General features: G+C 40.3%; 1 protein-coding gene across 11 annotated transcripts in view; it reads left to right on the forward strand.

The window, feature by feature from the left end:
* Nrxn3 (neurexin 3) overlaps window positions 1–26,198 on the forward strand; it is a 1,488,381-nt gene that overhangs the window by 403,485 nt on the left and 1,058,698 nt on the right. For all 11 annotated transcript variants that reach the window (XM_059279967.1, XM_059279968.1, XM_059279961.1 and 8 more), the window contains 2 exons: window positions 8,618–9,056; window positions 15,878–16,261. In XM_059279967.1, the coding sequence (XP_059135950.1) occupies window positions 8,618–9,056; window positions 15,878–16,261 (823 nt within the window). The remainder of the gene's footprint in view (window positions 1–8,617; window positions 9,057–15,877; window positions 16,262–26,198) is intronic.

Consider the following 26,198-nt stretch of genomic DNA (forward strand, 5'->3'; position numbering starts at 1 on the left):
CATCAAATATTCTAAGGTAGAAGGGAATGTAGGCATTCACTGAGTATGTCTGCTTGGTGCATAGGAAGGGGAAAGACACGAGAGTGGATGTTTACCTACTCTCTACTATATACCAGGGATTTTGCTAATTCTTGGGGATGCATTGATGGTCACATCAGGAATGCACCATTTCTGTTTATAAATCTCATGCTATGAGGATCTTAAGAGTGTCATTCCTAGAAAGCACAGGGAAGATCCAATTTGCATCAAATTTCTAATCATATGCCCTTGAGCATCAATCAGAGAGACAAATATATCTCACTGTAATTCTGCTTCTGAAAATATCTCTCTGTCAAGCATCCCCTAGCCGGTTGGTGATGGTTATTCTTGTGCTCCCCTGCATCCTCCATGGTCAAGAGCTAAAGGTCTAATGGTTACTTAAAACCTCTAAATGGATTGTTTTCTTTGTAGTAGTTTAATATAGGAAGATAATTTTATTAAGTTGGATTTTGTGTTGGGTGATAAAGCTAGAGAAGAGTTCCTCTTAATTTCTTGAGCATTTCATTTGAGGAGATTTCCAAGGCTTTCTCTAGGTTGAATGGGAAAGAGAAAGTGGAATGTAATGATATCAGTTACTGAGGAATACCATCCTCCATTATGGAGGGTAGAGGAACACCTTTGCTAATATGGATCAAAGAGATGGGAGGGTTTTCTGTGCCATTGTGACTGTGACGGCAAATAAATGTGTAAGCCTAAGTGTAACTGGAATACACGTAGGATCAATTTTGCCTAGTGAGGCACTTGGGCTGACATTGTGGTTCCTTGCTTCATGGGGGTGGACCCATGAGGCATGGTCCACAGTTATCTCTCCCTACCCATCTCTCTACCCCCTCTATCTTTCTATGCATGCAGGCTCACATGACTGGGTAGCTTTACTCAGAATTACTTAGGTATTAGTACTTCACTATTCAACACCAGCTTGTCTGTTACTGCAGCTTTCCCTATGTCCCTTTTATCTTTTCCTAGCTAAGCTCTCACAGATGGTACCATAGATCAGAGGACACAGGCTGGTAGACCCTACTGGGACTCAGCTTGTAGATGTATTTCACTTGATCTATAGCCTACTAGATCACACAGCATTTAAAAGAAATTTAATTACTTGTCAACAGTATTCTTTGGGTTTCAGGTTCAGCTGGAATCTTTTTGACCTTTTATTTTGAGCTAGAACTGAGAATTTTTTTCTGGCTCCTGCCTTGAAGGTCTGAAACTCAGTTTTCATTTCCTGTTCATGGTTTTAGTGTTTGTTTTTACTTGTTTATTATTTTAATCTTTGGCAGATACTAACCAATGGTACCAAACTCTAAAGCATGTAAATAGCAGGCAGTACAGTATGTAGCAGTCGGCATTTGGGGCCCCAGGTTGGATGTCAGCTGCTTCTCAGCAGGCAGAGTGAGTTTACTGACCCCTGTTAGCAAGACCATAATTGCAGATGTGGTCCTGGCCATGCCAAATATTAGGTTCTTCTGACTTTGGAAGCTAAGAGGACCATCTGCTGCCACATTTGTGCTTGCACTTCACTGTCAGAATTTGGTAAGTTAGTGATAGGAAATATGATAGAAAATGATATTAATGATAATCAGTCTTAAATCTATGTATGAGAGAGAGTAGTCACCATTTATGCATCCTATGATATATAATAAACATCACATTAAATGATTAATATAAACAATTCATTTTATATATAGATATTTAATTTAGGAGCTTGTTAAATCAAGTGTCTCACTAGCTATAACCCTACCTTTGGGCTGACAATACATTTAAGACTTACCCTGTGACAAAAATTCCATGCCAAGATAGATTGTCTGTTGATTTAATTTATAACTTTTCACAGAAAGTAACATTTACTGAATACTCACTAAGGAGCAGGAACTATGTCAAGTCATTTCATTCAGAGTAATATTATCTCAAGTATTTCTTACAATCCTGTAAGAAGGGACTTGCCATCTACATTATCCATTGTCTCTAGTTTGAATCAAGTTAAATACTTTATCTAATGCCAAGTAACTGATGTGGGTAGATCAGGCTTAAACACTACAAAGGGTGACTTCTTAGTCCTTGAACTTAACAATGGCCTCATACTGCCACTTGAGTCTAGTATCTAATTTAATGAAGGTATGAGGATTTGTTGAGCATTTATACAGTTAAGAACTAGTTCAGACTCTAAAAGCTATAATGTATAATTTTGTGTATTTACACTTTGTTCATAGGGTATTTGAGATCTTTTGAGAAGATCAGACTGTACTTATTTCATAGTAACAAAGTTAACTGTTGAAAGTGACAGATAAGGAGAAGGTTGTTCAGTGGAAGGAGAAATCACAGCTGACCAGAGTCACCAATTGCCTGGGGCATGGAAGGGAAAGGGACAGAAATAATAGGCTGTGTGATTCTGTGGAGACCCCAGAACCTGGATTCTTTTGCCGTTCTTCTTAGTCATTTATTTGTTTCTTTACCCCAAGGAGTGTCACATAATAATGAGATTAGCCCAAAAGTTTTCTCTAAAAGCTGTGGCATTGTGGAAGCTAGAGACCAAAAGCTCACTTTATTATTATCTATTCTCAAAGCACTAAACTGGGGTGGGGAATAAACTATCTTTGTTTTAGTTTCTTAGAGGCTCCACATGTGGATATAAAGCAGAAACACTGTATTTAGATTTGTAGTTAACATTGCTCTGCTTAAGGTACCCTGATGGCTGACTTCTCCAGCACCATATTTTGTACCTCTTAATGTCTCAGAGAGTGTCTCCAATGGCCTCACTTTCAAATACCTTCCAAAGATCTGGATCATCACAGTGGAGCTCAGTGGCCAAGTCACATACATACTTGTAAATGATTAGATCTTAAAGCTGGCTAGGTGAGTTGACTGAAATCGTCCTATATGTGAACCCCACAAATGATTAAAGATGCTTGACAATCAAGATAAAAGAAAGGCCAAGTGTTTGAACCTCCTAGTACTTGACAGTATAAATTGTTCCATGTGCCATCTGGACATGCATTACTTCATTCCTTCCAGTTTTCTTGGTGGAGGATTGGGGGGTATAGAATTTACAACAGATCTTATGCAAATCTGTTCACAAGAAGTTAAGTATGGCCAAAGATGAGGTGGAAAGGGAGTGGAAAATACTTCTCTGAGGGGAAAACTTTGGTCAATTCTTAAGGATCTGCCTTACAACTACAACTCAGTAATCAGGGAAGAGTTTAATGTTAAAATTCAGCATGTACAGGCAAGCTCCCAACCAAAGTAAAGATATTAGGCAGTGGGGCAAAACACTTCATCACTTACTGGCAACATAGGGTTCTGATTTGTCAAATGGTGGGATCAACATAGGTAGAAAGGTGTGGGATGACTTTGGATGGAGGTCCCGAGGAAGGGGTGCTATTTATACACCTTGGTGAAGAGAGAAAAAAACCAAGGGACTGGATGAGCAAAGATAGAGTCTCACTAATACATGATCCATATAGAAGTTTTCAAGGTGACTCTGACAGTCAGGTATAAGAGGCTGCTTGAAAGGGATCCTGGTAGGTACAAAGAGCTTTGTGTGTCAAGATAAATTTTATATACTACTGAGGGATTTCTGCTTTATGTGTAGATATGGCCTAGAAAAGAGTCTAAAAGTGACCATTCCTGGGGCATACCTTTGCCCTGGTGCAACAAGAGAGTTAGAGGGTCAAGTCCTGGCTATGCCCCTCCTTGACTATGTGACTTTGGTCTAGTATCTATCTTCCACAGCACCTGTCAATGATGTAAGGCTAGTATCAGTGTTTCCAGCTGTTTATTGTAGATGATATATAACAGTGTTTTTCAAAGAGCCTGGCACATTGTAGGCTCTCCATTGGTGGTAACTACTACTATTTTATTGCTCTCACACTCATAGTTTATCTATATGCCTCTGTATTGTGATCATAGATGAAAACAAATATATTTGTTCAGAGAGACTTTGCCTTAACTCAGAGCCTCTGTTCTTAGCTCTTCTCCCAGCTGGTCTCCTAAATACCAGTTATAAGTCCAAACAATAGTCTTTACAAATCCATGGGTAGGACAGTTAAGACTAACCTGTCGTTCTTATACTCTACCTCTTAGGCTATGTGACATCTTCCCCCATGGGGCACTGTTCCTACTTTGTCTTTAATTGCTTCTTGCCAGGACCACTTGTCAACCAAGGCTGCTTTCTGTCACTTGAAGCCACTTGTTTTGTCTGGTTCAGTCCATCAGTTGGGGACACTTGCTTAAATGAGAGCCATATTTTCCAGAGAACACAGTACCAATGTTCATTCACCTTGGGCAAAGGTCTGGCTGGGCTTCCTGTTTCATGCCCTAGTGCACACACCCAAGGCATCCGTATATTTCTGCCAGCCTGTGGCATGCTTCTGCTTAGAGTATGTGTAGGAGGTGCAGGGACAGTAGCAACAGTTGTGTGTCTCAGGGCTGCGAGACAATTGTCCTCCTGTCCCTTTCTTCTTGGTAGTTGCCATTTTACAGAATCTCACTTTGGAGCTACTTTTTCCCAGTAGAGTTCCAACCTGCAGCAGATCAAGATGTTGCATTGCTTTTCCCTAGATTTTTGGGCCAGTTGAACACACATCGCTGTGTTCTACTATGTGTGGCATTTAACTTCTTCGACGTTCACCTAGAATAACAAAATGATCATTGTGAAGGTGTAGATTGAGGAGACGAATACAACTGAGATTCAGCAAGAGTACTTAACTGTCAGCAAAGGAAGATGTTGGGTGTATTGTTTTCACCACTGAAGAAATTCCACATACACAGATAAGCACTGTTGGGGTTATGATGGAGAGCTTGTCTACCAAGAGGCTTTGACAGAAGTCTAGTTATCATGAGCTGCTTTCTGCCTCTGATTTTCCTGATCATTTCTTCAGAAATCTGCATTCTGCTTATCATTGTCTGTCCTAGGCTCAGAAATGTACCCTTTTCATGGAAGAGTTGGTCTTCATATTCATTTAAAAGACCTTTGTCTTTTCACTTTCTGTTTGGATCCCTGTGAGGGCAGCTGTTTGAGCTTTTTCTCTCTATTTATTGTTCAGGGTACCAAGCCTCCTCTTTCTCTTTTGGATGAGTTATTGCTGTCCACTAATAGCTTTTACAAGGAGAAAAGTCAAAAGTATTTCATCCAGATACTGAGCAAGGCAGAGCTTGGTTCCCATACAGAGATTACACATGCTAGGGCACCCACAATACTGGGGATAAGAAAAGAGACACTGCCATTCAAAATCTGATTGTTTCTTTTATGATTTGTTTGTTTGAGTGGTTGTCTGAGGATCCTGTTGGGTTCTTCTTTCTTTGTTCATGGTTAGTCTGGTGAAAATAAAATAAGAAATTCAGCTTTTGAACTGGAAAGCTGATCATATATGACTTTCTACATCACCAATAAGGAACATCTTGGGTATGGATGGTAGTACTAATAAATATGTGGGCAGTGCTGCCCGTGGACTCTGGAACTGATGCTTGGATTTGAGTCCTGTTCTACATGTAGCAGCCTTTGAGTGGTTTCCTTAATTACTTTCTGTGTCTATAAAATGAAGGAATGACTCCAGGTTTGCCAAATGGGTGGTGTCTAGGTTGGATGGTAGATGACAAGCCTTTACTATAGAGCTTGGTATTAGGTGTCTGGTAAGTGTTAAAAATCATTACTATTCTCAATGGTACTGACTGTAGTTAGGTCCACAGTCAAAGTTACATAATAGGTGAAGAATTTTCAATGCTTTGTCATAGTTGTGGATCACACTGGCTGTACTTGTTCAAAGTCAACAGCTCTGCTTGATTATTGCCTGGTGACAGGTTAGAGGAGGGAAACAGTCAGTAGTTGGATGTTGCAGAGCAAATTATATGGATTAAAGCGACCCATTCAATTAATGTTTTCTCACTGAAATAGAATGGATGGTGAGATTGATTTTGGCTCCAAAGCCTTTTTGCTTTACCAAAAGTGTAAATGAGACAGGAGTGTGCAAAGGATGATATAAGATTAACAGTAAGTGTCACAACCACCTCCAAATAGCTGAGATTTTTGTACACTTCCTGCAGCTCTTGTCTTTCTTCCTCACAAATCAGTTCTCTCTTCAACTCTCATTGATAGACAGGAAACAAACAGAGACTTTGCCAAAGTTGTGTACCTTCTCTATCCTTTCCCTTCCATCTGCCATGGTTAGTATTATTGTATGGATGTGATGTCACTCAAAAATTGGACCACTGAAGATCATGCAGAAATACTGCATAGAAATTTCAGGTCTGGGGCTAGAGAGCCGACTCAGCAGATAAAATCCTTGCTCTGCAAATGTGAGGACCTGAGTTCAGAACCCCCAGAACCCACATAAAGCTGGAAGCAGCGGTGTGCATATGTAATCTTGGTGCATCTGTGGTGAGATAGAGACAGAGACAAGATAATGTCTAGAAACTCGTAGACCAGATAACCAGTAGCAAAGAGGAGGCCTTGTTTCAAATAAGGTGGGAAATGAGGACTGATGCCTGTGGTTGTCTTCTTACCTCCACGTGCATGCTGTGATACACACACACCTGTACTTATACATAAGAACACATACACACACTCACGGGCAGGGGGAGATCATACAAAGTACTACTAAAGGTAAAATATTTTATATATTTTTGGGAAATCTATATTAATCCCTATGTTATTACGGATTACTCCAGGTGTGGAAACTCATAACAGACTTTTTCATTTTTAGTTGATATTCTCACTTTCCCCTCCCACTCACCCTCTCCGAGACTGCGGCCATGGCCATGTGAAAGTGGACTTTGCCTTGGGGAGAACAAGGAGATGGAAATTCCTGATGTATCTCTTATAGGACAAATTAATTTCTGGTATAAACTAATTTTTTTGTAAATTTCAATTCCCATATAAGTAAATGTCCCCAACTGACTAAATTAGGGTATTATGCTTTGCCTCTATATCAAAGGCATGTTCAATGTGATTATAAAATAAAACCCTTCACATACCCTCCTGTAGTTATTTTTTTCCCCTCTTTCAGAACCGCCACCGCGTTTCCAAATAAACACACAGGGTCTTATTCTTACTTATGAATGCCCAGCCTTAGCTTGGCTTATTTCTAGCCAGCTTTTCTTAAATTATCCCATCTACCTTTTGCCTCTGAGCTTTTACCTTTCTCTATTCTATATTCCTTTCTTACCTTCTTATTCCGTGGCTGATTGTGAAGCTAGGTGGCTGGCCCCTGGAGTCCTCCTCTCCTCCTTTTTGCGCTCCTCCCCATTTGTTCTCTTCTCCAATTCTATTTATTCTCTCTGCCTGGCAGCCCCACCTATTTCTCTCTCTTCTAGCTGTTGGACATTCAGCTCTTTATTAGACCAATCAGGTGTTTTAGACATGCAAAGTAACACAGCTTCATAGAGTTAAACAAATGCAACATAAAAGAATGTAACACATCTTCACATCATCAAACAAATGTTCCACAGAATGTAACACATCTTAAAATAATACTTCACAGCACCCTCCTCCTAACCAATACTCATAGCTCTCAATCATTTAGAAAGATCTTTTGTATATGTTTATGATGAGTATATGTGTACGAATAAGACATGCCTATGCCATGACATGTGTGGAGGTGAGAGGACAACCTTAGGTGTTGGTCTTCAACTTCCACCTAGGTCGAGACTCAGTCTGTTGTTTGCAGATGCGTATGCCAGGTTACCCAGTTCATGGAATTCAGGGAGGGTCTCCTGTCTCTGCTTCCCATCCTGCCATAGAAGCACTGGGATTACAGACACACACTATCACATCCAGCTTTAAATGGGTTCTAGGAATCCAAACTTGGGTCCTTACGTTTGTGTGGCAAGCACTTTGCCCAGTGAGCCATCTCTTCAGGCCCAGTCAATCATCCTTAAAGGCAAAACATCCACACAGTTTTGAATAATCAGACAAAACATGAGAACATTGTGAAGATGGAAGTCTCCCAGTCCTGAATATGAATTCCACAAAGCCACTGTTCTAAAAATTTCATAGTTCATAATTATTTCCAAAGATACTTCATACTTTTATAAACCTATGTATTTATGATTCTCCATTTTCATGCAATGGTAAGATAATTATCAGTTTGTCCTGCTTCTAACTCCACTTAAAAATGAGTTGGAAGGACTCGTGTAAAAACCAGAGGCAATACCTAATTTTAAAGGGCAGCATTGTATTCCATTATAGAGGTATGTCATCTATTATTGATGATCATTAAGGTTGTTTCTGACCTTTTACCAAGGATGCTTTAGTAAATATGTGTGTATTTTGTACCTGTACAACTCAGTATCTCTTGAATTTGGCTCATAAACTCATACTGATAACTTTATGACATCTGGAAACAGGCTACAAAGAGAAAAATAAAAGGTACAGAGTGGCAATGTAGAGGCTCATTTTGAGCTTGTATATACCCCAGACATCTATCTCTTGGGGTGCTTTTTTTAATGAGTCTTTTGTTTCACATGTTGTTTCAGACCATTATGTCCTGAAGATGCTTCAGACCCTTTTCGTGGATGCCCAGTGAGTGATGGATTGATACTGTTTGCAAGATTGATTCATATGGCACTTTTGTTTGGCTTCTGACAGGTTGTTTATAAGAATAATGACATCCGTCTGGAGCTGTCTCGCTTGGCCCGGATTGGGGACACCAAGATGAAAATCTATGGTGAAGTTGTATTCAAATGTGAGAATGTGGCCACACTGGACCCCATCAACTTTGAGACCCCAGAGGCTTACATCAGCTTGCCCAAGTGGAACACCAAACGTATGGGCTCCATCTCCTTTGACTTTCGTACCACTGAGCCCAATGGCCTGATCCTCTTCACTCATGGGAAGCCCCAAGAAAGAAAAGATGTCCGGAGCCAAAAGAACACAAAAGTTGACTTCTTTGCTGTAGAACTTCTTGATGGCAACCTGTATTTGCTGCTTGATATGGGCTCAGGCACCATCAAAGTGAAGGCCACTCAGAAGAAAGCCAATGATGGGGAATGGTACCACGTGGACATTCAGCGTGATGGCAGATCAGGTAAAAATGGCTTAGGACTAAGACTAGATGAAAGCAATAGCTTTCTCCCCAGGCTCTATGTATTTATTATAGTAATTGCTTGCATGCTCAGCTGTCCCCCACGAATCTAATAGCTGTTGTAAAATGATATTTACGGATAAGATGACTGTCTTGTGGATGTCTAGCATTCTTAGGTTCTCTATCATTCTTCCCAATAGTTAGTTTTAATAGTAATTGTAGGACCCTAGCACCATGAGTGACCTTATAAGTAGCATTTCTATTCCTACCACAGGGACTGTCATGGCGTGACATCCCCCACCCTTTTTTCTCTCTCTTATCACCATGGAAACAGACTGTGACATCATTGATGTTACATTATGTGATTACTCTGTGGGATAAACTCCATTGCAAGAGTTTATGTAATGATAGCTCTTCAATAATTGGCAATGGTCATATTTGTAGGGAGGAATTATGACAAGAAAGGAAACAGCAAATTGATTTTTCCTGAAGTCATGTTCAATTTAAAACCTTTCCTTGGTGTGAAAACCCATATTTCACTCTTCTGCCCAGACTTCACTAACTCCCCCATTCCTCTTCATAACCTTTTACATTTGGTTTAAATGGCTTTGTTTGTTTCTGTAGCTGCAGATCAAACAAACTAGCCCCAGGCAGTACATAGCTACTCTGGAAGAGTAAGAAAAAAGGGGTGGGGGTAACCAGAGATAGAAAATTTGGGCTTTTGAATGCCTAACCAGTCTGCCTGGTTTTCTAAGGACCCTCTGGCAATGATTGTCATATTCTATGTTATTAGTAAAGGTGTTTCCTCAAGAGGAGGACTAGAATAGCATCTGAATTTCTGGCTCATTTTCTGATTCCTCATCTGGGTAGCACATACACAAGACTAGTTTTAGCTTCATTTGCTGTAGTTGTATGGATTACTTCTGTAAACATACAAAAGTCCTTGTCTGGGAGTTTTATGTCTAGGTTCCCTTGACCAATATTACAAAACATGAGGTCCCCCCACCACCAAAAAGCTGAAATTAGAAATGGCTGAGCTTCTGTGGAATGCCAGCTTTTCTGTGTAATTCCTCAGCTAGAGGGGTGGCAGAGATGAGTGATGCTGCCCTCAGGAAGATCTGGATGGGGTCTATGTAGAATGCAGTCAGTGGCAGATTGTGGCCTTGGATGTTTTACTGCCCAGTAGGATTCTCTTTTGATTGTCTGAAATCTGGTCAGATCCAAGAGTTAAATGTGTTTGTTGAGCAAGAATGAACAATTTGTGGTTTTTGTTTTTAAAGAAAAACACACAAAAAATATCTCTGGTGGCTAAATTTCTGCCTTTCTTAAGTTTATCAATAAAATGCCACCTGGGGCAGCACTAGAACACTGTCTCAGAATTGTCTATAAAACACTGTTGTTGGTTAAGACATTGTGTGGAGGTGTGTTATGGTTGAAGAGTTTTATGGGTTATTAACTATGACCTTGCTGTGACTTAGCAGTGACCCATTGGTGTTCTAAGAAGGCTAGTATACAGAAAGACACCATATATTTATTTTGATTATTCCCAACACTAATTGCCTTTTCTAGTTGTCTTATTTAAATTTGCTATTGCTATGATGAAACATCATGACAATGGCAACTTGAGGGGGAAAGGGTTTGGTTCACTCATAGTTCCATATCAGTGAGAGCAGGAGCTCAAACAGGACAGGAACCTGGAGGCAGGATGTGTGGCAGAGGTCGTGGAGGGGTGCTGTTTACTGGCATATTCTTTGTGATGTGTTCAGCCTGATTTCTTATAGAACTCAGGATCACATGCTCAGGGCTATCACCACCCACAATGGCCTGGGCCCTCTCCCATCAATAACTAATTAATAAAATATCCTACAGGCTTGCTTACAGCCTGATCATATGGAGGCAATTTTTTTTTTCTTTCAATTGAGGTTCCCTCCCCTCAGATGTTTCTAGCTTGTGTCAAGTTAACATAAACCTAGCCAGTTCAATAGTATAACTATCTTGGTTTGCATTTTTAGAGCTACCAGGGAACCCATCTTCCAAAAATAAATTTGGATTTTAGGAGCCTTAAATTTCATACGTGGAAGCTATGGCATTGGTCAGTGTCTTGAAGTACTGATGATTTTGATCAAAGCCTATACAATTTATTAAGTAAACAATAATGAGTTCAGGAAAGCTGAAGCATAATCTAATTAATCTTTACCAATAAAAGATTGGGAGTCAAATATTGGGGTAAGAACCTGAAAGATCAGAAAACAGGGAACAGCTGCCAGTTGCTTCCTACCTCTTCTGTTCCTCTATCCAAAAAGACCTGAGATCCTCTTTCAGCCCCGCCTTACCACTTCCTGTTTCCTCTCTCTACAGTCCTCCAAATCTCTATGGTCAGCTAATGTCTAGCTCCACTCTCTGACTCCAAGCAAGCTTTATGTGTCAGAACACCATCAAATATCACACAACAGAAAGCAGTGTAACATTGCATGTAGCTGGAACTTCTCCTGTGTTCTGCCTGGTCCACAGCTGCTCAGACCCAAGTGAACACACAGAGGCTTATATTAATTATAACTGTTTGGCCATTAACTCAGGCTTACTACTGACTAGCTCTTACACTTAAACTCAGCCCATTTCTGTTAATCTACACGTTGCCATGTTTTCTGTGGCTTTACCTGTGTGCCATTACATGCTACTCCCCGGACTTTGGGCTGGCATCTCCTCATGCAGCCTTCCTCTTCCCAGAATTCCCCTTGTCTTCTTATTCTGCCTATAATTTCTGCCTGGCTACTGGCCAATCAGTGTTTTATTAAACGAGTGTACAAAAGCATTATCCCACAATTACATTTCAATATGATCTATGAAACTTCATTTCTTTGTGAGGATATTTTTCCAGCATTTTTTTTCAGTTAGCTATCCATCTCTTCTAAAATAGATATTTGTAAAATAAGCATGTCCAAATGTGCCTCCTTCCTCAAGCATTCAGAAGACTAACTGGCCTGAAAGATGATCCAGAAAACATTTTATAATTACTCTTCAGTGGAGACATTGAGTCTTAAAACCCAATAAGTGCATTTAAAATGTGTTCAGCCATATATTATGAGCATAGGCTTTCCATGGTATACAGTCCAGGCTCTGAATTTCAAATTGATTCTCATACTGTCTGTACTTGGCAGTCTATGTGTCTCTTTTCTTGGTTACTTTTCTGTTGCTATTATAAAACACCCTGACTAAAGCAACTTCAGGGAGAAAGGATTTTTTTTTGTTTACTGTTCCAAAGGGGTACAGTCAATCATGGCAGGGAAGACATGGCATTAGACAAAGTAGACATGGTGGTGGGAACAAGAGGCTGGCCTTTCACATTGCATCCACACTCAGAAAACAGACAGTGAACAGACAGTTGGGCCAGGCTATCAAGTCTCAAAGTCTGCCTCTGGTGACACCCACTTCTTCCAGAGAGGATCTGCCTTCTAAACATTCCAAAACCTTCCAAATGGAGAATCAGCTGGGGACCAAGTGAGCATATACGGGATGTTTCCCACTCAAACCACATTACCTCATTAATTGATGATCACATTAGCCCTGTTAGAAGAGCTGAAGAAAGTTGTGTAAGAGAAGATATTAAGAGACACAAATCTCAACTTCCTCCTTGTTTGAAATAACAATTTCATTTATTCTTTGAGAATTTCATACATGTATACAATGCATTTTAATTTTATCCATGCCCCTACTATCTCCCTCCAGCTCCCCTAGGACCCACCAATCTACCTCCCTGATAACTCATTATTCTATTTATTATTATTATTATTATTATTATTATTATTATTATTATTAAATAGTTTCTACCCCCCCAGTCAAATTAGTGCTAATCATGTGTGCATGGGTCTGGGGCCATCCACTGGTGCATGGGAAGTCTATTATCAGCCACATCTGTAGCTGAAGTTTTCCTGGTCCCACCTGGCTCCCACAGTCTCACAGTCCCGCAGTACCATAGCCACTCAGACCCAAATGAACACACAGAGGCTTAATATTAATTAAAACTGCTTGGCCATTAGCTCAGGTCTACCGCTGACTGGCTCTAACATTTAAACTTAGCCCATTTCTGTTTATCTATATGTCACCATGTGTTCCATGTCTTTATCTGTGTGCCATTCATGCTGTTCTCTGGACAGTGGGCTGACATCTTCTGACTTAGCCTTCCTCTTCCCAGAATTCTCCTTGTCTGTTTATCCTGCCTATACTTCCTGCCTGGCTACTGGCCAATCAGCATTTTATTAAACCAGTATATAAAAGCATTATCCCACAGCACACATCCATTAAAAATAATGACTCTCTACTCTTCAGCAGCCATCAGCTGCAGTAGCTCCTCAGATAGGGGAGAAGCTTTGAAAGCTTCTCTCCCACCCATGCTGGAATTTTAAGACTCCTACATCACAAAATTACTTTGAGGGAGGAGTCTAAAAGATGCACATAAATGGCAGTGTAGTTCAGTGGCAGAGTAAAATGCTTCACGTGTGAATTTCTAGATCTGAATGGCAACACACAAAATCAGTCAGTCAATGGTTTTTTTCTTAAATACATAAAGTGAGGGGGTAAGAGAGATGACTCAGCAGGGTTGACAGCATTTATTGCTTTTGCCAGGGACCCAGGTTCGAATTCCAGAATCCACAGGGTGGTTCACAACTATCTATCACTCCCAAGGGATCTGATGCCCTCTTCTGACCTCTGGAAGCACTAGGCATGCATGTGGTGTGCATAAATAGATGAATTCAAAAACACTTATACATACAAAATAAAATAAATTAAAAATATGTAAAATGCTTAAAATGCTAACCAGGATATTATTTTTTTGTTGTGTGGGTTTTTGAAATATGAAGAACTAAATAGGCAAACCAAATTTCTCTAGGAGACAGCTTCTAAAGAGAGTTAAGTGAGGATTGCTGATTCAGTGGAATCCAACTCCACACCAGGGCACTTTATGTTCTTTCCACTCCATTCTCTTGGTGTAATTGGACACACACGCCATATTTGTGATCTCTTTTGGTCGGCTTCAGCCCTTAGGTTGTATGTACTGGCTGTGGGAACTGAGGCCCAGACAGAAGAGCCAGAGCAGAGGCCAACTAATAAATGGCAAAGCCCACATCTCTCAGCACCTACAAAACATTTCAAAAATAATACACTAAAAAACTAATTCTGCAGGATGCTGTGATAGCACCTTGCTCATCTCCTAATTTCACAGTCTGGGAAACAGAGCTGTAAGGTGCCGAGGGGCTAGCACAGGGTGGAACAGCCATGGAATACAGAAGTACTTCTTCCTTTTCCCCAGTCCAGGCACTAGGTTGCAGCTTCTAGAATCTCATTCGACAGAACCCATTATCTGGCCCTTCCCAGGGCTTAACCTATGTCTCTGGTCTCATCTTTCCTCACCACTTCTTGCCTCTTTGGTTGTGAACAGACTTCTTCATGCCATCAGGGCAATAATAATGATAATGATAATGATAATAATAATAATAATAATAATAATAATAATAATAATAATAGTGTGTGTATGTGTACTATGGAGTGCATGTGGATTTCAGAGGACAGTTTTGTGGAGTTGATTCTTTCCTTCTACCTTTTTCTGGATTCTGGGGATCAGGCTCGGGTTGGCAGGTTTGATCCACAGACACTTTTGCCCAATGAATGACCTCACAGTCCCCTCAGGACTTTGCTACTCTCTCTGACAGGCATGCTCTTGCCCTTGAATTTTGCAGGGCTGGATCTTTTTCAGCTTTTTGGCTTAACTCTTGTTCATGTGGCGACCCCTTCACTGACTACACACTTTAAAGTAGATCCTATGAGCTAATTTCATGGCACTCATTTGGCTATTTCTATAACACCTGCTATTAGCTAATATTCTTAGATTATCTGTTGCTTTTATGCCTCTATGCTCTTCAAAATAAGCCCAATAGGAGGAGGACTATGCCTGATAAGCCTAACACTATGCCTGAAACTACTACCAGAGAAAGGCAAGTGTTCACTGTGTATTTAATAATGCATGAAGAAACACATTCTGTCTAGGTGTTGTGGCTCACACTTGTAATTCCAGCATGCAGGAAGCAAAGGCAGGAGGATGGCTGTAAGTCTAAAGCCTAGTTTAGTTTTCATAGCAGGCTATATAGTGAGCCTCTGTCTAAAAACAAAACAAAAATACAAGCCAAAAACGACAATAACAAAAACATAGTTAAAGGCAATGCCCAAAATTTTGGTTGACAGAGTGGGCAATCAATGCCCAGTTTACAGGATATCCATGGATAGAGAGACATAAGAGAATGCCCAATCCTTTGGGGAATCATGAACCCCTGAAGGCATTCATTACAAAGCCCATTCTGTCTCAGTCTTTGCTGTAAGCACTCTATACATATGCATTTCTTTGATCATCACAGCAGTCTGTTAGTTGAGGATAATTATTTTTCCCTTTTGGAAATGAAAGGTGGAGTCTCCTCTTTGAGGCTATAGAGGTGATAGTTGGCAGAGCTAGGATTTAAATTTCTCTTACCCTATTGTGTATCTTATCTCTCAACGAATATGGTTATGGAGAGAAGAGATATACTGGAGTTAGTCACTGGGTTTCTGTCTGAGTCCTCCTATGGCCCAGGTTATCATGGCTTCAGGGACTGGAACCAAATGGTCCTTCCCACCAGCTTGCAGCCATATTTCCCTAATTGCAGTGTTGTCTCCCACAAGGCAATGCTGATCTCCCCACTCACCTGAGGGAGCTGATTCCCTTTAAGCAGCTCCAGAAGCTCACCTGAGATGCAAGAAGGCCCTTTAACTCACTTCGCGCCTGTCTCCCACTCCAGGTACCATATCTGTGAACAGCAGACGCACGCCATTCACCGCCAGTGGTGAGAGTGAAATCTTGGACCTGGAGGGGGACATGTATCTGGGCGGACTGCCAGAGAACCGAGCTGGCCTCATTCTCCCCACGGAACTCTGGACTGCCATGCTCAACTACGGCTATGTGGGCTGCATCCGTGACCTGTTCATTGATGGGCGCAGCAAGAACATCCGGCAGCTGGCGGAGATGCAGAATGCAGCAGGCGTCAAGTCCTCCTGTTCACGCATGAGCGCCAAGCAGTGTGACAGCTACCCCTGCAAGAACAATGCGGTGTGCAAGGACGGCTGGAACCGCTTCATCTGCGACTGCACTGGCACCGGCTACTGGGGAAGAACCTGTGAAAGAGGTGAGTGGGATTTCCCGGTCTGAGTGGAGTTTTCCATGGTCTGAGGACATCTTTGCTCACCTTGTGATTTTCTGCTTCCAAACAACAGTGTTGGGTTCTGTGGCCTGCGGCTATCATCCTTTCTAATTGTGAATGGTTAAATTTGTTTGATCAGTTAGATGGTAGAAAGGGGGAGCTTTATAATAAATATCCCCATGGTCACAATATACTTTAAATATCTCCTATGGATAGGGAAAGTTGTAGAAGTAGCCAACTTTTTTTTCCCCTTTAGTCCTTGAACTTATGCTTTCTTAGTGGTTTATGCAGGCTGACTTTTGGGTTGGTCTCTAAAAGCAGAATATTGAACTAATTGGGTCTATCTCTGTCTTCATGGAGCTGCCTATCTGTTGGGATTAAATAACTACTTAACAAACATGGTGAGGTTTTTTTTAAGAGGCTGAGTGATGACATGGTTATGAACATGATCTCTGGAGCCATTTGGGCGCTCCATTTGTCCTATGAGCTTCACCAAGACAATATCTCTGATAATTGATTTACTCATTTGTAAAAGACAGACAACCAGGAACATGCCTCATCAGATGTTGATGATGATTTATTACCTGTTAGTGATTGCTGTATGGTTAGTTATTAGTATTAACATCACTAAAGGGAAGATGCAGAGGAGCAAAATTGTAGGGGTTCAGATAGTATTTCTGCAAACAAGTGGGATGGAAGAGACAATTTGAACATGAATGGGCATTAGTTTGGCAAAAAGGTGGTAGGAAGAAGTATATTTTAAACCAGAGGGCAGATGTGAAACCAGGACAGAGGGGGAAATATGTTGGATGCTTTGTTTTCTTCTAAACAAAGTCATAATGGAATGGGGGGTAAGAAAGGTTAGTGTAGCTGTGAAAGCTGGACCTATAGAACAGGCAGAGTGCCATGGATTTCCTCTCCATGCACTACACAACCATTTTACATCTGCACTCAATTTACAGTTTGTGCAAAAAAAAAAAAAAAAGATATGGAAGTTAACAAAAGAGATAACACCAAGACCAGGAGATTCTTCTTTGAAAGCCATCCCCAGGTGGCAGCTTGCTCTACTTTATAGAGAAGGCACACAAAATCATGCTGGCTATGGATTGTAATCACCCACTCCCTTTATATGAATGGTCACTTTATACAATTATTGATTTTTTGAGGCCCTCAGTTCTACAGCTTTTAGGCTAGGATATAGAGTCTGTAATAGACATGCTTCCTATTCTAGGGGAGTTTATCATTTATTTGACTAAGGAGTGCAAGTTTTTTTTACAAAAGAAGCAGAAGATAGCAGCATGTATCCTGCTAGAGGTCAGAGGAGGAAGATGCAGAGAGATAAAGAATCACTGGAAGACATATCTGCATGGCTTCATTGCTGAAGATCATCAGAAATCAGAGCTCCTGGGATTGAAACTGTGGTGATGGGAGACACTGGACAGGGCTGGAGTGGTGTTGAGCAGTTGTTTTCAAAGAGTGCTTCTTGTGAGCTCCACAATGTTACTTCAGGAGAATAGCAAGACTTCTTAGGTCCCCTTGATGCTCTGTACTTTCCTTTGATGACGCTGATACTAATAACCAATTATAAGCCAATCACTAACATGTACTAAATGCTCTCCACATTTCAGAAATCCATTTTTCATGAGAACTGCAAATCTTCCCTACATTCATACCAAAAACAAGACACAGGACATTGGGGTGAAGGAGAAAAAGAGAACTTTCTTGTAGCTTTGGAATTTAAATTTAAATTCACTGCATTTTCAAAGCAGCAACAACCATAATATGAGCTAAGATGAGGAGGCAGCCATCTGGAATAGAAATAGGCCACATGGGGTTGCTAAGTCTGTCAAGTGCCTGGACTCTTTCCAAATGTCTTTGTAGGGTAGCCTACCCTGGTGCTGGTTTGGAGAGCTGGAAAGGTCATTTGACCTCTGAGATGTAAGAGACTGATTTGATGTAGGCCAAGGTGTTGAGGATATTACACTTTCTAAAAAAGCAATGTAAGACCATAAGGTTACCTCAGACATCTCACTTCTTCCTCTTGTAACTCGCAGGCCTTGTGGTGTTGAGGCAGGAAGCAGTGACCATAGCCAGCTGTGCGAGGTGTTGATGAGCTCACCTAGTCCAAGGGCAAATCAGTGGGAGATGGTCCAAAATTGGCCAAGTACAGTGAAAGTCACCGCGTCTTTTACATTGTCACTTTTGACTAGTCATTGAAAGGCAGCTGATTGGGGATATATGAGGGACAATTATTCCTGGTACAGTGCAGCCAAGAGCCATCCATTCTGGCCAAATGAGAGGCAGCTTAGCAAATTTAAGACGTTTGATCTATACATCGCTCAAGCCCCAGACGGTTCCACTGATTGTTTTGTTCCCCCACTAATTGTTTTTTGCCCCTGTATTGTTCCTGACACCATGTTCAGAATGAATCATTGGAGTGGAAAAATGGTATGACTGCACTGTTAGTGAATATAATAGAGCTTTCCAATGACATTGTTTTTCCTCCACTGAAACGGATTCCTCAGTGGAGCCCTCTGAATATTTTTTTTTTCACTTTTTATACATTTTTTTAAGGCCTATAACCTCCTAGACAGTATGACCAATTAAAACAGCAAACAAGTATCTGGGTACAGCTCATACTTTGAATCAGGGGACTAGTATGCGGTCATGTGAAAGAAGCAAAGGTTAATGTCTGACATGTTTAATGTGTGGTAGATGTTATGAGCAACTTCTGTGGGCAGTTGTAGGGCAGATAGGTGGAGTGGCCACTTTCATATGGGGAAATGTGGTGGGAGGAAGGAGGTCCAAAGATTCTTGGATTTTCTTGTTCCTATTTCTAACAAAATTGTGGTATTTTCCACTTCTGATCTTCAGAATCTATATGCGTTTCTGATGAGTAATAGTGAATGAAGAATGTTTCACGTTCTCTTTGTATAGGACCACGTGCCCCTTTGGGTTAAGGAATAGTTCCCATTGACTGTAATATCAGCCTGGTCACAGATAACCATCTCTAATTATTTCTCTAATTTTTTCCTGGAAGCTTTAGACTTAAGCCTAAAATTAATCATTTTTACTAACCAAAGTAAGACCAAGAAAATTCCCAAGAAGGTGTGCCCTACTAAGCCTAAAACAACTATGCCCTAGCTCACTTATGTCGGTTATCTCACAATAGAAATGGTGGTATTAGTAGGAGCCAATGTGTATAAAATTGAGAACATAGGAGTGTGGTGATGAAAACTTCAGTTCAGGATTGGACAAGTCTCAGGTCTGATACTAGATGAAAATTGCCAACCATCTAAGTAATACTGGTCTAACGGCCAACTTTACATCAAAGTTGTCCTCCCCAAATAACAAAAAGGCAAGGGAACTAGGAAATATACAAGGATGGAGACTAAGGTAATTTTCTTGGATAGTTTTCTACTTAGTTAAATTGGACCACCTTTGTTTCTAACATTTACAAGATAGTTCTTCCTTCAGCAGAGAGAAGAAACTCTAAATACTGGCTTCTGAAAATTGACCTGATATGGCACTTAGCATTTTTTCAACATGGCTTGCTAATATCTTAAAAAGATACATATAGTGATGTCCATCATTCTTGTATTTAGCCTTTTTGGTATCCTATTCATAGTAAGGTGAGAGCCATCTCTGGAACCTAAAAGCAAAAGCTTATAGTAGCTACTTAATTGTGATCAGTTAAGTTGAAAATTGGGAAGATGACTTGTTCTTCTATGAAGTCCTATGATATCTTTTTTAACATTGATTTATTTGGTGTGCGTGTGTGTGTGTGTGTGTGTGTGTGTGTGTGTGTGTGTGTGTGTGTAAATGTAAGAGCATGGAGGTCTGAAGACATCTTGTGGGAATTGGTTCTCTCCTTCCCAGGTGGTTTCTAGGGGTTAAACTTCAGCCATCATTGCTTTTATCCAGTGAGCCATTTTGCTGGTTCCTGTGATGTCTTATAGTAGATAAAAATACCATTGAATCTGTCTTATTCTGTCCTGGAATTTTCCTCTCTTGGAAAGCTATGAATTTTTGACCTTCATTAATATAAGGCAGTCTCCTTTCCACTGGGGCTAACTGGTAAGCTCAGTTGTTGAGTATTCTGGTAAGGCAAGTATGAGAATTCCTCAGTGGACCATCAAGCTAAATCTGAATCCATTGTGAATTCTATGTTTATCTTTAAATAGCTTTGTACAAATATATGTGGGATTTATTTTGGAAAAAGTCCATTCTTATGTCAAGAAAAATAACCTATGGTACAGTGTTTGGAGGCAAAATGACCTCATGATTAAAAGCAAGAGTTTAAGAGTCAGACAGACCTAGAATCCTGTGTTGGTTCTGTTACTAATTAGCAAGGCAGCATAGAGGCCCTTGATCTACGTCTCGGTTCTTTATCTAGGAAATGAACATATTATACTTCCCCACTAACTTGAAATCTCCAGAATTAACCATGACATCAAGAAAGTAGAGTTTCATGGGACGATTATGTGGAAGAGTATTGATCAAATGATGATCTTAGAGAGGAAGGCAGAACATCTCTGGGAACTCCAGGTCACTATAATTAAGATCCTCTGACCTCTGGGTTCTGAAATATCTGATTCATAGTTTTCATTTTGACAAAAATGAGAACAGTCTTATTTCAGAGTTGTGTATTTGTTTGTCCCCACAGTGGTCTGCTCTTTCCAGCTGGGCAGTTACCTGAGATAGAATAGGCCAGATCACACATATGTACCTGTTAGAATGATCCCTCGAGAAGAGACATTTGAGAGCTCAAGCCATCTCACTGGCTTCCTGAGATCCTAAGGTTAAGAGCTGGATAATAATGGGCATTTTTAGTTCTTAGGTACAGAGGATGCCCAAGTCCATGAATATATTTCAATATTTTCTCTTGTTGAGGATTTTTTTCCCTAAGAAGAGTAGGTCATGATAATGAGGAAAAACTTGATGCAGTGTCTTCCATATCCTGTCCCCACTAGGACAGTGTTTTTGCAGAATCATGGGCCTTCTCCCTGTTCAGATGAGTCTTGTTCTCGTAGGGCAATGCTCATGGTAGACTAAAACAGTTCCCAAGAGGGAAGATGGAATTCAATTTTCAAATGCTTCAGAGAGGTGAAAAGTCCAAGCCTTCTGCCTAAATCAGGAGAATGGATTAATTCTTTCCCCAGTAAACACTGAGACTTGTTTTTTTACATTGTTTAAATATAATGCGCCTTTAATTTTAAACCCCTTAAGATGTAGGGAAGAAACAGCAAATGACAAAGGCCATTGTGGATTCTTTGCAGTTTTAAACTTTGCTATTTGGAAAGGAATACACGCTATAAAACAGTGGTTCTCAACCGGTATCATGACCCCCTTTTGGGTCACATATCGGATATTTACATTACAATTCCTAACAGTAGGAAAATAACAGTTATGAAATAACAACAAAATATTTTATGGTTGGGGGGTGACCATAAGAAGAGGAACTATATTAAAGGGTCACAGCATTAAGAAGATTGAGAACCACTGCTATAAAATAATTAGATGCACATTAAATAATTCTTGGGAAATACAAGCAAGTACCAAGAATCAGGAAAACAAAACAAAACAAAAAAAATGCTTAAGACTTGAACACAATTAACTGACCATTAAATCAGTTGTGACTAGTCTTTTCCCTGTTTTGTGAGTTTGGCTGCTCTTATGTACAGATATAATCAAGCTATAGGAAAAATGTGTGTTCTCCTTTTCCCACTGAATATCATATTGAAATCTCAATATTTATCTTCCTAATTGTTATATATTTATATATGCACATGTACATATGTGAGTGCACAATTACATATACATCACATAATGTTTATACGTATGTAAGTTAATACAATCTTATTGATTCATTGCCCTTTGCTCATTCTTCCATGGTTTAGGGCAGGCAACCCTGACTCATATGGCCATAGATTATTATAGACTTCCAGCTGCATGAAACTGCTTCATATTCCTTTTTATCTTGCCTTATTTTGGCCATTTCTCATGAGTGCTGAAATAAAACATTAACTGTGCTTATAGAAATCAAATGATTTTGAGAGCATTAATTTACAGAATTGTGAAATTAAGATAGACAGGACATACTTCCTCCAGACCTCTGGGATTTTGTTTATCTGTCATATCCATGTGCCAAACACGACAATAAAGATATGAGATCTCTTAAATGGTTTGTTCCTAGAGGAGAGGATGGCATCAGTATCTATCTCTGATCTTTACTGAGGTCCTTCTTTTCAGTTAACTCTCTGGTTGGCCGTGTGCTCCTGAGTGGCAATAACAACAGCAATACCAGCAGTAGATTCTGCCTGGAAAGGCAGAGGTACAGGTCACAGTGAGGCTGGAGTGTGTCATGTGAATGTCACACATACATCACACAGGAATTAGGATGTCAGAAAGCAATATGGTGAGTAGATTGCATTGGGGTCGTATGAGATTCATCCTCATTTTGGCAGGTGGAGAATAATACTCCAGAGAAGCTGATATTACTTATCTTGGAGCTCAAGAGTAGCTAGAATTTATAGCTCCTTGGCTTCTATTCCATTTCTTTCACAACACACTAAGAAGCCTTTTCCTTCCATGTGTACAAAATCTGGATTCCATGATCAGTGATGATAAAGAAATAGTTCATGAAGTATATTGATGTGCCCATAATCCCTAGCACTGTGTTATACATACATTCATGCTGTGTGGTTTTAAGTATCAGAGCACTTCAGGTCTCCATTTCATGTCTCTGTCTGCATACTTCCTTTGGTGCTCTTACTCATTGTCACAGCATCAAAGGTCATCCTTATACCAGTGATGCCCAAATTGAAATCTCTAGCCTAGGACTCTCCAGGGAAAGCCCAAGTTCTGTACCCCTATTTTCCTCTTTGGCATCTCAGTTTAAAAATTGAGATGACACCTGCAATCATTCCTTCCTCCCTACATCAAAGTTATTTTACTTCTGTCTCTCCCATCTCAGTAAATGGCATTGCCACTGTCCTTGGTCATTTTTTGTTACATTTTCTCCAAGAATCAAGTCCTGACAGTCTTCATATGAAAGCATCTTGCATCATGACAGGGCTAAATACTGATATTTTCTTTGGACAACTAGATAGCAAGTAGAACATGAAAATGAAGAACTCAAATTTGCCTTGTGGCATCTGTGGAGTATTACAGTAAATTACTAAAATCTCTGCACATTCAACACATCTTACTTTCAGTAACTTTACTTTCAGTAGCCTTGGGTCTGTAAGACTATAGGAAATGAAACTTTGATGCTTGCTATTGAACTCCAACATTGACACAGGGACTTAAACAAGTCTTCAGATTCTTTCCATATCAAAATGGGGAATGGGGTCCTGAAGACACAGACTAGTAAAGGATACATTTCTGTGTCATCCATGAGCCTATAATGTAGCAGAGGGGATGGAGACATAATCTTTAAGCTTTAATGTCATCTACAGAGTATGATAGTTCAAGGGGCAGCCATAGGAATAGAAAAACATAGCAATTAGAAAATAAGATGTGACAGCATGGCATACCACTTTATCAACTGTTCTGGTCAGAATAACTAACTGGTGTGGGAGCAAGAGCAGCTCTGGACTCCAAGGTCAAATAGGACTGTGCTGGTTGTTTCCACTTGTCTCCGTGCCACTGAGGAGAGGTTCTGCCGTGTACCTGTGCTCCCTACCTCCCGGGATACCCAGGTCCTTTATTTAGATATCTGACCTTGAGATAGTTATTTGGATCCTCTGGCTTCTCTGTTCTATAAGAACAAAATGAGGCAATCCAGTTTCATGCTCTCTTAGGGCCCTTCAACTCTAGAACTCTGTGATTCTCAAATGTCACCAGCTTGGCAGTGTCTCCTCTGTTCCCAAGTAGAGGAATAAAGGTGAACGAAGGGCAGAACAGGACGGAGAGTCCCTGTTTCTTGCAGTTTGCAGATCTCTCTCGGTCAGAATGCTAGCTTTAGTTATATCAACAGTGCAATGAAGTTTTTACTTTTCTAACACATTTGCCCAAGAAAATGAGTGTTTTGGTGTATGGAGTGAATTTCAGGCTTATGACACAAAATATTGATATGTTAATAAATATAGCCTGTCATTTTTTCAGAGAATTAAAAGGCTGTCTCTATTTTGGCCCATTGTTTATGATCTTAGGATCGATAATGACGTGTACCTGAAAAGGGGGTTTCCTATGAATTATGCAGTTTATTGACATCAATCAAAATCTCAGTTTTTCTTTTACATGGTTGCTTATGTCATTTAATGAGTCTCTGGTAATATCCAGCACACCCCTCACATTCAGCCTCTTTTGTCTCCTTGAGTTCTTCAAGTGTCTCTTCCCCATGACCAACGTGTGTTCTCATGAAGATATATCAAGATCCATGAATGAACATGATTGGTTGGGGTGTGAGGGAGCTCTCATTATAGTGTTCCTCTTGTTCCAAAGAAGAGGTTGAGAATGTATATTTTTGTTATTCTGAAATTAACAAGTGGGGACACTGGAGATCTTTTCTTCTTTTTTTCTTTTAAGTCTGACATACACTTGCATACAGCCAGAGAAATGTGAGGGTCCATCAGTTGTTTGGTGCAGTGTGTGAAAGCTGCTTATACCTTCAGTGGCTGCAGTGTCCTCAAAAGCAGGGATGGAGTGCCCATTTGCATCCCTGCTCAATACCTTTGTTATTGTGTTTGCTAAAAGTGGCATAACTGCCAGCAGACATCTGCCTATTATAGTACAATAAATCGAGATGCTGCTAAATTATGAGGAACAAGTGCTTCAAAACACAACACAAGGGGACCATTGCAGGCTTTTCTATCATTGCTGGCTTCATGGTTCCTTTCACAAATAGACGAATCCTTCTTTGCTCCAGTTTGGATGAAAAAGAAAGTTAAGAGACCTACTTTTTATTGAAAGGAATTATGCATCTGCTCTGCGTTGGGTTCTTAATATTCACTGGGCCATTTCACACTTACATCCTTTCTGCAGATGATATATCATGATTACCAGTCTCTAGTTGGAGAAATTAAGACCCAATTCATTTCAAAGTCCTCAGTATGTGCTATGTGCCAGCTAGTGTGTTTGATATGAGGGAGATTATGATTCTCCTCATAAACAGATCATGATGGTCTGGTGTCCAAGAAAGGTGGTATTCAAATGCAGAGAGAAATTCCATGGAAAGCATCAAGGATGGGATAATGCTAGAGCTGAGGTTTGGTTGCAGAAGTGAGAAATCTATCTCCCAGGAATAAAACTATATTATTCCAAGAGGAAAAAAAATTATGCAAAAAGGCTAGCAGGTCCATACACATGAGTGCGCATTGCGCTGGCACAAAAAGAGATAAGAGACCTAACTGAGGTAGGTAGAATGGAAGCTGAGTTTGGATGCATACCTAATAGTTAGAAGGGGCAATGTTACTAGGACTTCATCACTGATTGCTGGTATCTGGAAGGTGGCCAGCAGTAAATGAAAACAAGGGTATGTCCATCAAAGTCCATTGTTTCTTGTGGCTATCTTGACTAAATGAAGATCTTGGAATGAGGAATGAGGAATGAGGAGGAACAAGGCTACCATTAAGGGGATGCAGCAAGGAGTCTCACTGACATCAGCTTTGCTGTCATGGTGTGCTTCAGTTTTCATACCTACACTTAACACATTGAGAGTGGCTCTTTTGTTTTCTTGCCGGGATGCTCTGTTATACAGCACAGTGTCCTCAGTGTGGCCCCCTATGAATCAGAAATGTAGTAATTTGACAATGTGAAAAAAATAAATTCTGCAGCCACTGGGTCTTTTCTAGATTGCTCCTGTTTCAGCATATGATATCAACCATAGTTTAAAAGCAAGAAGAGGGAACCATGAAAGCACACCAGAGTGTGTATTTTCTTTACATTTCAAATAGTCTGAGGGTGATATACAGACACG

This window comes from Peromyscus eremicus, chromosome 14 (genome assembly GCF_949786415.1).
Source record: "Peromyscus eremicus chromosome 14, PerEre_H2_v1, whole genome shotgun sequence".
Lineage (NCBI taxonomy): Eukaryota > Metazoa > Chordata > Mammalia > Rodentia > Cricetidae > Peromyscus > Peromyscus eremicus.